Source organism: Mirounga leonina, unplaced genomic scaffold (genome assembly GCF_011800145.1).
Source record: "Mirounga leonina isolate KUSES-001 unplaced genomic scaffold, KU_Mleo_1.0 Mir_366, whole genome shotgun sequence".
Classification (NCBI taxonomy): Eukaryota; Metazoa; Chordata; class Mammalia; order Carnivora; family Phocidae; genus Mirounga; species Mirounga leonina.
Genome location: NW_023270709.1, coordinates 4294419 through 4308627, shown reverse-complemented (window position 1 = coordinate 4308627; position 14209 = coordinate 4294419). Strand labels below are relative to the sequence as shown.

At 35.9% G+C, this 14209-nt stretch overlaps 1 protein-coding gene across 3 annotated transcripts in view; it reads left to right on the top strand.

The window, feature by feature from the left end:
* The window catches only part of GMDS (GDP-mannose 4,6-dehydratase), a 656830-nt gene that overhangs the window by 316561 nt on the left and 326060 nt on the right, over positions 1-14209 (top strand). For all 3 annotated transcript variants that reach the window (XM_035030719.1, XM_035030720.1, XM_035030718.1), the window contains 2 exons: positions 1470-1662; positions 2505-2609. In XM_035030719.1, the coding sequence (XP_034886610.1) occupies positions 1470-1662; positions 2505-2609 (298 nt within the window). The remainder of the gene's footprint in view (positions 1-1469; positions 1663-2504; positions 2610-14209) is intronic.

The window sequence follows — 14209 nt, the reverse complement described above, 5'->3', positions numbered from 1 at the left end:
TGGGAAGATAGCAAGTGATTGCTAATGGGTACCGAGTTTCTTCTGGGGATGATGATCACATTGTGGAATTAGTTGGTGATGATGATTGCACAATGCTGTAAATATACTAAAAGCCAGTGAGTCGTAAACTTTAAAAGGGTGAATTTTATGGTATGTAGATTTTATTTGAAAAGAATAAAGTAACCCCAAATTGTGCTTTCTTGGCTTTGAAAGATAGGGCATGAAACATACTTCTATCCCATTTTATCTCACAACTGCCGTGAGTTTTACTGACAGGCTTAGATGACAAGGGTGTAGTGGTCTTGAGTCAGGTCCGTGGTCAGCTGTCACCTAAGTTCCCTAAATACCCTGTACGTAGACAAGGCTGCAGCTTGTGCAGCTGACACTCAGGACTAGCACCATGTAGGCCAGTAACCTCCTCACCCCAGAGCCGGGTTTTTCCAGGTAAGGATTGAGATCATTCACCAGGCAGCGGGGAAGCATCTCTGCATTGTGCCCAGCTGTATTTGGCCTGTAAATAAACCAGCAACAAAGATTTTCAGCCTTACTATTTTGGGACATTTTAATATTAGGTTAACTTGTTTATTATGTTTAGACGTAGTTTAAGAAAAAAACATATCAGTCACATTTATTTTTAAGGAATATGTTAAGAAACTGCAAAATACTGAATTATTCCTTAACACCCTCTTTTTGGAAATCATTCAGTTTTATACATTAGCATCTTACTATATTCAGTGTGTCTCATAATTAAACGATTATATATACATGTAATATAGTAAAAAGTAATTCTTGTATTTTAGTTAAAAATAGAAAATAAAACAATCTTTTAAAAAATCAACTGTGTCTAAAGCACATGTTCTCAAACTTCTCCGACAGTAAAAGTCAAATGAGACTCATTATAAATGTGGATTTTCTAGGCTTCCATCCCCAAGAGATTGGTTCAATCTGAATTTTTAGAAACCCCCCAGATGATTCTAAGGAGCAGGGTTTACACTTTGAGAAACACTGCCTTAGGGACTTCAGCCTAGAATTGTTCTTCATTGGAGCACCTTGGTGGCTCAGTTGGTTAAGCATCTGCATTGGGCTTAGGTCAAGATCCTGGAGTCCCAGGATGGGGCCCTGCATCAGGCTCCTTGCTCAGCGGAATTTGCTTTTCCCTCTGCCCCTCACCCCGCTTGTGTTCTCTCTTGCTCGCTCTCTCTCAAATAAATAAAACCTTTTTTTTAAAAAAAAAAGAATTGTCTTCATTTTAACATAGGTAATTAATAGGTATTTCTTTAGATATTTTCAGCTATTTGATGTTAGAAATAGATGACATTTATACTCTTATTCTGCTATTAGAAGATAATATTTTGTCACAAGCATAACATTTCTAAGTATGTGAAATGTAAGATATGTTTGTTACCACTGTCAGCATCTTTGTTGCTGCTACCCATTAATGTGGTACTGTCTTCACCTGTTATTTGCAGATTTCTTTTGACCTGGCTGAATATACTGCAGATGTTGATGGAGTTGGCACTTTACGGCTTTTGGATGCAGTTAAAACCTGTGGCCTTATCAACTCTGTGAAGTTCTACCAAGCCTCAACAAGTGAACTCTATGGGAAAGTGCAAGAAATACCCCAGAAGGAGACTACTCCTTTTTATCCTCGGTCACCGTACGGTGAGAATGGGTACAACCTTGTGTATGCGCCATGTTCTCTTGGCCTGGGGCATTCATGTGCTTCTGCTTTAATTCCATTCCTGTCTCTCGTCTAAAGTCATTTGACTGTGAGATTAACATTAAAATTAGACTAAAATGACTAGACATGGGGAAGCATAACGTTATACACTGCTCACTCTATAAATATTTGCTGTCATTGCCCCCAGGGTGAAATTACCACTTCACTTCAGTGATCCATGTTCATCCAGCCCTTCCATACACATCACTTTGAAAGGAAAATGAGACCCACATGACTTTTTTTATGTAACTGTTGTGAGATTTGCTGAAGTGATAGGTTTCGTATTTTCTATTTCCCCAATGGAAGTTTCTCTGGGTTCAAATATTTTTAAAAAAGGGGGGTCTGTTACATCTTATGTATTTGTAAAAAGAGTATTCATGAAAGACTTAAGTGATCAAATTTCTAAGCATCTAGAATATTAAGATTTCATATTTTTTTTTCACTTTCTAATTCCTTAAAACTAGGAAAAAGGAAATAAGACCTTAGGTCAACTTGATACATTGCACATGCTATCATCAAATCAGTTAGATTGTGGAAGACAGAACTGTGGGTATTACAAAAGTAAAAATAATCTTAAATATTTTCTTGTGCACATGATTAATTGGCAAAGGAACCTTTAGTCTTTGGCTTTGACTCATATTTTTCTAACTTAATATATTACACATTAATTTTTGCAAGTTGTTACTGTTTAAGATGAGTGAAAATCACTGTCTTTTATAATAAGATACCACCTTTTATAATAATAACTGTCTTTTATTTGCTTTTAAAAAAATTTTTCCAACAGGGGCTGCTAAACTCTATGCCTATTGGATTGTGGTGAACTTCCGGGAGGCATATAATCTCTTTGCAGTTAATGGCATTCTCTTCAATCATGAAAGTCCCAGAAGAGGTCAGTAAATATGTTAATGGACAAGACAATTTCAGACTTTAACAATAACTAAAAAAGTTGTATGTTAACATTCTGCATATGTACTGTATAGACTGGGGAAAACGTCACATCTACTTTTAACTACAGTTGGCCCTTGAGCAACAGGGGTTTGAACTGCACAGGTTCACTTTCACACGGATTTTTTTAGTACAGTACTATAAATGTATTTTCTCTTACGATTTTTTAAAATATTTTCTTTTTTCTAGCTGTTTATTGTAAGCATACAGTATATAATATATACACAAAATATGTGTTGATCAACTATGTTATTGGTAAGGCTTCTAGTCAACAGTAGGCTATTAGTAGTTAAATTTGGGGGAGTCAAAGTTATATGCATATTTTCTACTGCATGGAGGGTCACCACTCCTTACCCATCCATAGTGTTCAAGGGTCAGCTATATCATGAATGTCAGAAGTGGTAAACGAAGAAATGTAAATCCAGATTTAATTACTTAGTATGTTTGCTAGGTTTTTTATTCAACATGAAAACTAAATACTGTTCTTATTTTACCATTTTCATTGGTAGGTCTTATCAAGCACGTTTTCAACCTAAGTATTAGGAAGTTTCCAAATGAATGGAAAGGAATAAGTAGTATACTAATGCTTGTTTCCAGAAGTCACTCTTATGCATGTAGACTCAACTTGTAGAATTTATATATTTTTTTTACTTTGAGTCTGTTAGATATTCAGTATTTTTTCTTTATATTCCATTTAAAGAGACATCCAGAAATAACTGTGCTTCTAGAGTAAATATTAAATTTGAAATCAGTGCTTATATTTAGAATCATTATCACTTTTTTTCAGAAAACCATATTTTGTTTGTATTGGCTTGTTTGCTTTTCAGAGTTGCTGTTGAGACTGTTAGCAACATGCTAGCTTTTCTGTTTCAAATATTAGGTTTTAAATAAGAAAATATATTCTTATCATTATTTCTGATTTGCTGAAGCATGAGAAATCTTTACAAAACATGTGTACTCTTCACAAAATGAAAATTATCTGTACAATCTAATTCTAAAATGTTTTATGAAATTTCACTATCATTTAGCCTTTTAGCTGGAGAATCAATAAAAAGTCCAATGTTATAAGTTGTTTCATGTGCAACAACTAGTAATGCTTATAACTTTTTCAATGAAATTTTATGTGACTTTATAGCTACATAATTAACCTACAAGTCATGAGGAAAGAGTAAAGTGACAGATTTATAAAGGTATCTTTAATGTCAATACATTTTTATTTTATAATTGCGTAAGTTAAAAATTCCCATGATACGCTGTTAAAGCATAAGAACCCAGTCTGTCATGCCTGTTGTCCCAAAAGAAAACAACTTTACAAACCGCCAGAGAGATTTCTTTAATTAATTTTGTGGTTCTGGGTGTCCTTAGTAGAGGGAAAAGGAAAAAGGAAGACCTTAGCTCTCCTTGCCCACAGCATTTGGTATGCAAGATGCTCAAGGTACCTGTTCAGTGAATGATAGTCTCTGCCTCTTTCCTCATAAACATGTTTATACCCATTGTTTGGGTTTCTGTGCTTTTCCCCTCTCAACTTCTCTACCTGCAAAACAAAATAAATAAGTAAAAATCAATTGTTTTGGATCAGGTTAGGATAGGGAAAAGCATTCTTAGTTGCAGAAGGAAAAGATACATTAAAATATGACCTTCCGTCAAAAAAAAAAAATCCTCTATTTGCATATGTTGTAATGAGGACTAATTTTTGCCTTTGTCAGTATTAAACACTTCTTTAAAAAAATTATTTTAAAATTAATACTTCTTTCTTCCCTCTCACTCCCTCTTACTCCCAGCTCTGTCCTCAGGCCCACTAAAACTCCTTCAAAAACACTCCAAGTGTCTTTATCGTAAACATACAGACAGGGTTATTCTATACACAATATTCTACATCGAGGGCTTTTGTTAAATGTTTGTTAAAAAACTTGACCTTGTAGCATACACCATTCTGTTTTGTTTTTATATCTGAAAATCAATATTTAATTTTTTATTTCATTTAATATCAAATAATGAAAAATAATAGTATATGTGGAAATGATGTAATATTTATTTGTTAAGATATCTAATACTTAATACATAGAGCATTTTTTGGAAGTTGGAAATTAATTTTCATATTAACTTAATCCTACCATAATACTATTGTTTTGTCACAGTTATTATTTTCCAAAGAGATTCTCTGCCAGACTGAGAATTCCTTAATGATAGGTCTGTATTATATTTTTGAATCTTCAGCTTATAAAACAATACCTATCTGCTAATAAACATTCAATAAATATTTTTAAATGAGTGAATGAATGTATATCTCATGTTTTAGTAAAACGTTACTGACTTAAAGGTAGGCAGTCTGAATTAGGAGTTATATAAAAGTTTTAAATAAATGTTTTACTGGTTTCATGAATAAGGGTGTAGCTGAAGGCAAACTATTTTGAAGTAAAGATTCACCCTGATATACTTCAATAAATAGATTAAAAAGATTTCAAATTAATAATCTTAGTCTATATACCTATAATTGCTGTGGTACTTTAAGTTCATTTATTTTCTTAAGTAGGTCGAACATTTATACATCAGTCCTCTTTTGCCCTGTTAACACAGTGAGCAAATACTCTTTTTAGATAGCACAGTGGTAAACCTCAATCTAGTTCTAAGGTATATTATCACAAAAGTCCAATTAGTAGAGCCCAAACTGATGCAGCCTTTTTTGGGATGTGTACTTTTTCTCTAACGAAAAATGTTTGACAAGGCCCCTTTTTTTTTTTTTTTTTTTTTTTAAAGATTTTATTTCTTTATTTGAGACAGAGAGAATGAGAGACAGGGAGCATGAGAGGGAGGAGGGTCAGAGGGAGAAGCAGACTCCCTGCCGAGCAGGGAGCCCGATGCGGGACTCGATCCCGGGACTCCAGGATCATGACCTGAGCCGAAGGCAGTCGCTTAACCAACTGAGCCACCCAGGCGCCCTGACAAGGCCCCTTTTGACTGCAGGAATAGCATTCCATGAGAATTTCTAACTTTAAAAAGTATGGAAGAAGTATTTTTCAACATAAAGGTATTCTAGACCAGAGGTTGACAAATAGTGGCTCATGGGCCAAATCCAACCCACCATCCTATTTTTGTAAATAAAATTTTATTGGAGCACAGACATATCCATCTGTTTGTATATTGTCTATGGCTGCTTTCACAGTAGAGTCCTGTGGCCTGCAAAGCCTAAAATATTTTCTGTCTGGCCCTTTAAGAAAACATTTGCTAGCCTCACCTATAGAATAATTAGTTCCTCAACATCAAGAAACTTTCAGTTAGGTTTAATATTTCCCCCAAGGTAGCAAGATAGTCTTATGCAAGGGATTTCCAACAAATATTAAAGTCAAGGAGAATCGATAGTTAAGACATCCATAAACAGAATTCCTGAAGTATTTGGGTCCATTGGGGTTCTGTTATGCTCTATTGCAGGACTGAGGTATAGAACCAAATAAACTAGGAACTGACTGAAGATCAGGAGCATGGTTCATTACAGCAACCCTACCTCCTGAGTTTGACATTTTTCATTACATTTTTGACTGTACTATATGTCTTTTCTCTATTCCAAATCCTTTATGGTTTTCTTTTTTTTTTCTTTATTTATCTGGGAGAGAGAGAGAGCATGTGCGAGCAGGGGAAGGAGCAGAGGAAAAGAGAGAGGGAGAGAGAGAATCTCAAGCAGACTCCCCACTGAACATGGAGCCCGACTTGGGACTCGATCTCATGACCCTGAGATCATGACCTGAGCCAAAACTAAGAGTCGGACGCTCAACCGACTGTGCCACCCACGTTTCCCCTTTATGGTTTTCTTTTTAAGTGTACTTATTTTGCTTTGTTATGAGAAGATTATAATGCCTCTAAAGATACTTGGGATCACCTGTGTTTGGCACAGAATTAACCATTGGAGATTATTGTAGAGAATAAAGCCAGTAATCCAAAGACTTGGGCTCTGTTTCCCATTCAACCATGCAGTCATTCTTTCAATTAAGGCAAGATGGTTGATATGCTCATGCCTTAGGTTTGCTTTTTTATAAAATGGAGGCACTTGAGTAATATTTACTACACATTAATAATGAACAGTAGTTAAAATTCTTGACTTATTTGAATTTCCCTGATGGCTAATGGTGTTGAACATTTTTTCATGTGTCGTTAGCCATTTGTATGTCTTCTTTGGAAAAGTATCTGTTCATGTCTTCTGCCCATTTTTTGACTTGATTATTTGTTTTTTGGGTGTTGAGTTTGAGAAGTTCTTTATAGATCTTGGATACCAGCCCTTTGTAGTGTCATTCGCAAATATCTTCTCTCATTCCATGGGTTGCCTCTCTGTTTTGTTGACTGTTTCCTTTGCTGTGTGGAAGCTTTTTATCTTGGTGAAGTCCCAAAAGTTCATTTTCACTTTTGTTTCCCTTGCCTTTGGAGACGTGTTTTGAAAGAAGTTGCTGTGATAGGTATTAAGGAGGGCACATATTGCATGGAGCACTGGGTGTTAAATGCAAACAATGAATTGTGGATCACTACATCATAAACTAATGATGTACTGTATGGTGACTAACATAACATAATAAAAAATTATTTAAAAAATAAGTAAAATAAAATTCTTGACTTATATGTCCATAAAGGGATGAAAATGTATGATATGTATCATGTTCTGTGAATACTATGTATTATATAACAATATTCACCGATATTCCCAAGGTGCTTTTATTCGTAAGCACTCAACTTTTTTAAATAAATGTACTATTTTTTAAATTAAAGTGATAGTTGCTTTATGAATAAATTGTACAAAATTGCACATGTATCTGAAAAGCTTTTTCCTTTAATATTTCAAGTTTCTTCAAACTTGAAATTTTGTAAGTTTCATTTACGTATCTCTATAGCTATATGTACATAAATACAGTGTTCTGTTTGCCACAAATGTGGCAAATGTGGCTATAGTGACACCTTTCTTTTGGAAATACAGATTTATATATTTTCTTTTTTTTATATTTTATTTATTTGACAGGGAAAGAGAAAGAGAGCACAGCAGGGTGAGTGGCAGGTAGAGGGAGAGGGAGAAGCAGGCTTCCCGCGGAGCAGGGAGCCCGACGCGGGGCTCAATCCCAGGACCTTGAGATCATGACCTGAGCCGAAGACAGACGCCCAAAGACTGAGCCACCCAGGCGCCCCTATTTCATCTTTTTTTTTAAAAAGAAATTTGAATACAACTTGTATTTTATTTATTTTAAAGATTTTATTTATTTGAGAGAGAGAGTAAGAGAGAGAGCGTGAGCACAAGCAGAGGGAGCAGCAGGCTCCCCATGGAGCAGGGAGCCCTATGTGGACTTGATCCCAGGACCCTGGGATCATGACCTGTGCCGAAGGCAGACACTTAATTGACTGAGCCACCAAGGCGCTCCTAGATTCACATATTTTCTATTTAGGAAATAAAGGCTATGTTTATTGTCCAGAGCTATTAAATTTTTGTGAGGAAAATGTCATGTATGGAAAATCTTTTAGCTTTTGTTGCTAAGTATTTTTGAAAGGGTAATCAGTTAATAAGACTGATGTCATAAAGCTATTGACTATATAAACTATGGAAAATATTGAGACATTTTTTAATTGCTTTAAAGTATTTTGTGAATAAAGACAGAGTTTCTTTTCAAATATATCATTTATCGGTTATAAAATCTCTTAAATTTAAGATTATTCTACAAACCAGAACATTAAAACAAGCCCATTTGTAAAGCTAACAATATTTATAGTTTTGATTGTTTATTAATTAATTAATTTTTTAAAGAGATTTTATTTATTTATTTTAGAGAGAGATACAGAGAGCATGAGAGAGAGCGAGTACAAGTAGGGGGGAAGGGCAGAGGGAGAGGGAGAAGTGGTCTCCCTGCTCAGGGGTGAGCCCGACTCGGGGTTAGATCCCAGGACCCTGGGATCATGACCTGAGCCAAAAGCAGATACTTAACACACTGAGCCACCCAGGCGCCCCACTGATAGCTTATTAATTTAGAAGGTAAAGTAACAGGAATTCCTACTATTCATCACCTGGATAATTAAACCATTTTACTAATTATATTTTATTCTTATATTAGCATGTCACAGATACAAATTTGCTGACCTTTAAGAATTATAAATAACATTAATATCTTATATAAAATAATATATTGAAAAAATCCTCATATTTTGCGTGATCATCAGGAATGAACAAAGAGAGATATCCTATCTTCTAGTTTCAGAAGATTAAAAAGTCAAATGATTAAACTTGACTTCCTAACTTTAATGACTGTAACCATGTGACTTTTCCATTTTCAGTATGATTGTAGAAATAATGTCTAATCTCCTATAGTTAGGTAATGGTGTAGGTTTCTGAGAGACTTCCCAGAGCTATATCCTTGAGGTGAAAGCCCGCACCAAGAGTGTGTTTGGCCAAAGTTCTCTGCTGTCTGGTATCTGCAGGTGGGGCTCAAGTGTCTGCTGGTTCACAGTGGTGGGGCCTATTGATTTTTGACTCTTACTTGGATGCCACTGGTGCTACAGAAGGAGGTCAGTTTAAGAGTTCCAGTCTTTGGGACACCTGGGTGGCTCAGTCAGTTAAGCGTCTGCCTTCAGCTCAGGTCATGATCCTAGGGTACTGGGATCGAGTCCCACCTCAGGCTCCCTGCTCAGCGGGGAGCCTGCTTCTCCCTCTGCCTGCTGCTCCCTGCTACTTGTGCTCCCTCTCTTTCCCTCTCTGACAAATAAATAAATAAAATATTTTTTAAAAAAAGAGTTCCAGTCTTTTCATGAGGATATTTTTCACGGGCTCATCTTAATATATAGGTCATTAGGTCCATCTGGACAATACAGTAACTACTACTTCCAGAATCAACTAAAGAAGTCAAGTTTGGCTATATGAACCTACCTCATCGCCATTAATTTACTAGCAATGAGTCACATGCAGTGATTGGATCCATCCCTTGGATCCCTTTAACCTGAAATCATGGTCCATGTCAACAGTACTATTTCTTCATTTTCTTCCCATTCTTCTTCTTCTTTTTTAAGTGTTTAAACTGGAACATTTACTCAGCTCTACAGAAGGTATTATTTTTTCTCAGTAGATTTTCTCCTTTTCTTTCTCCTTCCATGTTTGACCCCTAAATAATGCTGTCTTCCACATACAGTGTGTAACTATGCTACCTTCTCTGTGACCCTGGAGCCTTCTAAAGACTGCTCCCTTCAGGAGCTCTTCAGTTGTTGGACTCCTGTTTTCTCCAGAATTCCAAGAGAGCCTAATAAATATCACTAAGAAGCTGGGGTGCATTTATGTTCTTACTTTATTCTGTATTTCTTTCTTTTTTTTTTTTTTTTTTTTTAAGATTTTATTTATTTTTTGACAGAGAGAGAGACAGCGAGAGAGGGAACACAAGCAGGGGGAGTGGGAGAGGGAGAAGCAGGCTTCCCGCTGAGCAAGGAGCCCAATGTGGGGCTCGATCCCAGGACCCTGGGATCATGACCTGAGCCGAAGGCAGACGCTTAACAACTGAGCCACCCAGGTGCCCCTGTATTTCTTTCTTAAGAAGAACTTTTTATCATTTCCCAGCTGAGGGAATCGGAGTAGTTTGGCCGTCATCATACATCATCATCAAACATAGTAACAGTGAAAAATACTATATTCATGAGCTGTTTTGTTGCATTTAACATTGTGAGTTAATACTCGAAAGGTACTTTTAGAGACATTTTGACTAACCTTGTTTAACTTACACATTTCTTTATTTGTATGTGGGAATTCATATGCCTAATTTTTTCTAATTCTTTAATTTAAAAGTGTACAATAACCCATTAGATAATATTCTTTATTTTTAGGGAACAGTTGATATCCACTTGTATGTATTCTCTACCCAAAACCCTCAGAACTTATGAGCTAGAAAGGAATTTAAAGATCATTCCATCCCATTTATTTCATCAATGAAGAAACTGAAGCAGTATGATGTTGAGTTGTCCAAGGCGACAAAACTAACATGTTGTCAACACTAAAGCTAGAAATAATCCTGAAGAGAGAGTGACATAAACTTTGTTCATATTTGCAGAAATAGCATGCATATGAACTGTGAGCTGGAAGTGAGCAAATCAACCCCCATGAAGCAGAGCTGGTACTTATACTATGGAATGAAGCAAGTGAAGAAGTTGGAAATTTATCTCAGTTGCTCTTATCTTTCGTAAAAGACATTAATTAATTTAGTTAAAGGCAATATTCCTTTCAGATATTTAGCAGAATAATAATAGAACAGTTTTATAATGTTAAAATATAAATATGATATGAAGCCAATGACTTATCTTGAGTATCACCAAGAAGTTGGCAGTGAGAGGAAATAGAACTAATGCAAAGTAATGCAAAGTTAAAAATCATGTGGCAATAAGAAGAGATAAAGTACTTTAAATATACCTGTGATTAACAGTTTAAGGCTATCGCAAATGGATGGTGTACTACTACTGTTTAGATATTGAGCCATTTTTAGATGATCTAGCACATTCCTCTAAATATGGGCTTCATAAGAAATCACATATATCAGTCTAAACACAGTATTCACCTGACTGAGAGAATCTGACATTTTAAGGTTCATGAACTTATGGTTTCAAGTCTTAGACTTGAGGTTTTGTTTTTTGTTTTTTTTTAGCTGCCAAGTGTTTTGCTTTTTAAAATGTCTAACTATATTTATTACTATAAATTCATCTTCATATTTTAAACTATAATTCCTGTAAAAATTAACTGATTAAGTCACAGTAAAATTTTGGAAAATTTTCTCCTTCGTTTTTTCTGAAGATTGCTCTTTTTCATTGCTGGAAGATACCAAGGACTAGGTGTGAAGGAATGAAAGTGGGGAGAGTATGACTTTACCCCCCAGAGTTCTTGTGACAATGTCTGGAGGTGTTTTTGGTTGTCACAACTGGAGGTGAGGGTAGCAGCAGGGATGTTCTTAAACATCTACAATACACAAGACAGCCCCAAAAGCAAAGAATTATCCAGCCCCCAAATGTCGGTAGTGCTAAGGGTGAGAAAGCCTGCTCTAGAACTTCACCCTTGAATGTTATCACCAAATCTAGATAAATGTCATCTATAAGACTGGGATCTTCTCTTTCTTTACATATCACTTTTATTTTGCAGTAAATCCTTCAAGCTTTAGCAAGCATTTGCCTAAACACAGGAGAAAGAAAAACCAAAACCCTCTGATTTAATAAGTAGCTCCATGTGAAACCATTTAGGCCTTAAGTATTCTGGTCTACTACAGGTCAAATGCCAGTCAGGGAAGCCCAGAGAACATAGTTGCTATTGCAGGGCTCTCCTAATCATTTGGGGCTCAATTCTTACTTTCGTGACCCACTGGTCTGCAGAACCACATCAAAGTAGGTCCATGACGACCTTCCTTCCACCTTCAAAATAAATGAGCATATTTATCTTTTGTTGTACGTTATAACAAGAACAAAGCTTTCCTTTGGGAATAAGCTGTAGATTCCTGTGCTGGCTTTGATATAAGACAATAAAATGGATTTGAGATAATTTCTCAATGTATAGGATTACAGTAATATTAGTGTGAGATGTTCACTTTATTTGAAAATTTTCCTTAAAAATTATTTGAATCCATAAATATTTTAGTGCTTTAGGGAATAATAGAATGCAGGATATAACTTAAATGACTGGAACTTGTTTTTATTTAATTTCAACAGGGCAAAGCCCTCATCTTTGTGTGTGTATGTGTGTGTGTAAATAAAACAATCTTTAAAAATTACAAAGTTATTATTTGCCTGTCTGAGTAGCAATTTAAATCATACAATTATAGAAATATCAAGAAACAAGCAAACCAATATCCAACAGCCCAATATTTATTTGTATTTTTTTAAAGATTTTATTTATTTATTTGAGAGAGAGAATGAGATAGAGAGCATGAGAGGGGGGAGGGTCAGAGGGAGAAGCAGACTCCCTGCTGAGTAGGGAGCCTGATGCGGGACTCGATCCCAGGACTCCAGGATCATGACCTGAGCCTAAGGCAGTCGCTTAACCAACTGAGCCACCCAGGTGCCCTATTTGTATTTCTGTCTATTAAAGCTATTCTGTGGTTCTTTTAGATGAGCATCATAGCCTTAATGTATTAAAAAAAAAATTGCCCATTCTGAAATGAGTTGATGAAGTAATCTCACACTAAAGTTCAGCAGAGCATTAATGGGTTTTACACAATACCATTTTGTCTGTGTGTAAATGGTTAGATTGTGGGCCACTCACCTTGGACCCACCATATTCTAGGTGGCCTTTCCGGTTGGGCACAAAGTGACAGCATCTGGCTTACTATTACACCTGTAGTCTGTGATACTTCACAGGTGACATCTGTACTTGGAGATCACAGAGCTGTCTGCCAATATTATTCTCTGTGGGGAGATGAGGTGTAATTGCTTAAACATGAAAGACTTTTGAAGCAATAGTTGGTCTAATTGAGGTGGTTGTTACCACTAAACAAAGTCAGGTCCTTCCCACCTACTGAGGTGAGACTTCTGAGACTGTTAAATTGATTTTTTTAATGTCTTGTAATTTCTGTGACATTTACATTGAAAACCAAACTAACAACTGTCTGATCTCACGTAGTGTATCTCCCCCAGTATAAGCAGGCAGGGTACACAGTGGTTAAGAGTGCACTAAGCCACTCAGAGCCAGACCTGGATGGAGTCTGCCTGGCTGCACTACTTACTCAGACCTCAGTTTCCTCTTCTGTACTGCTAACAGTGCCTGCCTAATCGGTGGGTGCACTGTGAGGATCAAGGGTGCCGTACTGGCTACTTACCTGTGGGTCCCATGTAAAAGTAAGATAGGAGAGCATATGTGAAAAGGATTAACACAGTGCCTGGTAGATTTTGAACATGTGTGTATTTCTTTTTCCCTCCTCTCTTCTCCCCTCTTACTGTATTTTCAGTACTGAGCCTAGAGTATCTCTTTATTCCTCCCCTTCTGAGGTGAAATACTGTGTTGGAGCCAAACTTGTTTGTGGGATTCTAGTGGTTATTGGCATAAGACTAAGACAGTAAGAAATATGAATCCCGTAGGGCCTGCAAATTAGAGATGGTTTTGAACCAAAAACAGAATATATTAATGATGTTTACAGATGAATTAGAGTAGTCACTGAGACATCCATGAATTGCAAAAAGAAAAAAAACATGTAAGTAGTATTGGAGAATTGCTGGAATCACAGGAAAGGCCATTTTCAAATGAGATTCTGGCAGTTAAAGCAGTGAACATTTAAATTAGGGAAGTCAAAAAAAGATGTTGAATATGGAAAGATTATGGTAAACATCAAACACCTATGAAAGACCCTTGGGAAAATTAGTGAAACCTTCAAGTATTTTTTAAAATGATTCAGATATTTTTATTAATGGTCCTGTGAGAATCTTAAGTGAAATACAAAATGGTATTTTGTAAAAAAAAAAAAAAAAAAAAAAATTACGAACCAGGATGTTTTTTGTTTTGTTTTATTTTTTTTTCCCTTTTTGGCTATACTAAGAAAAAACACATCAGTATAACTATAATTTAAATTTTAT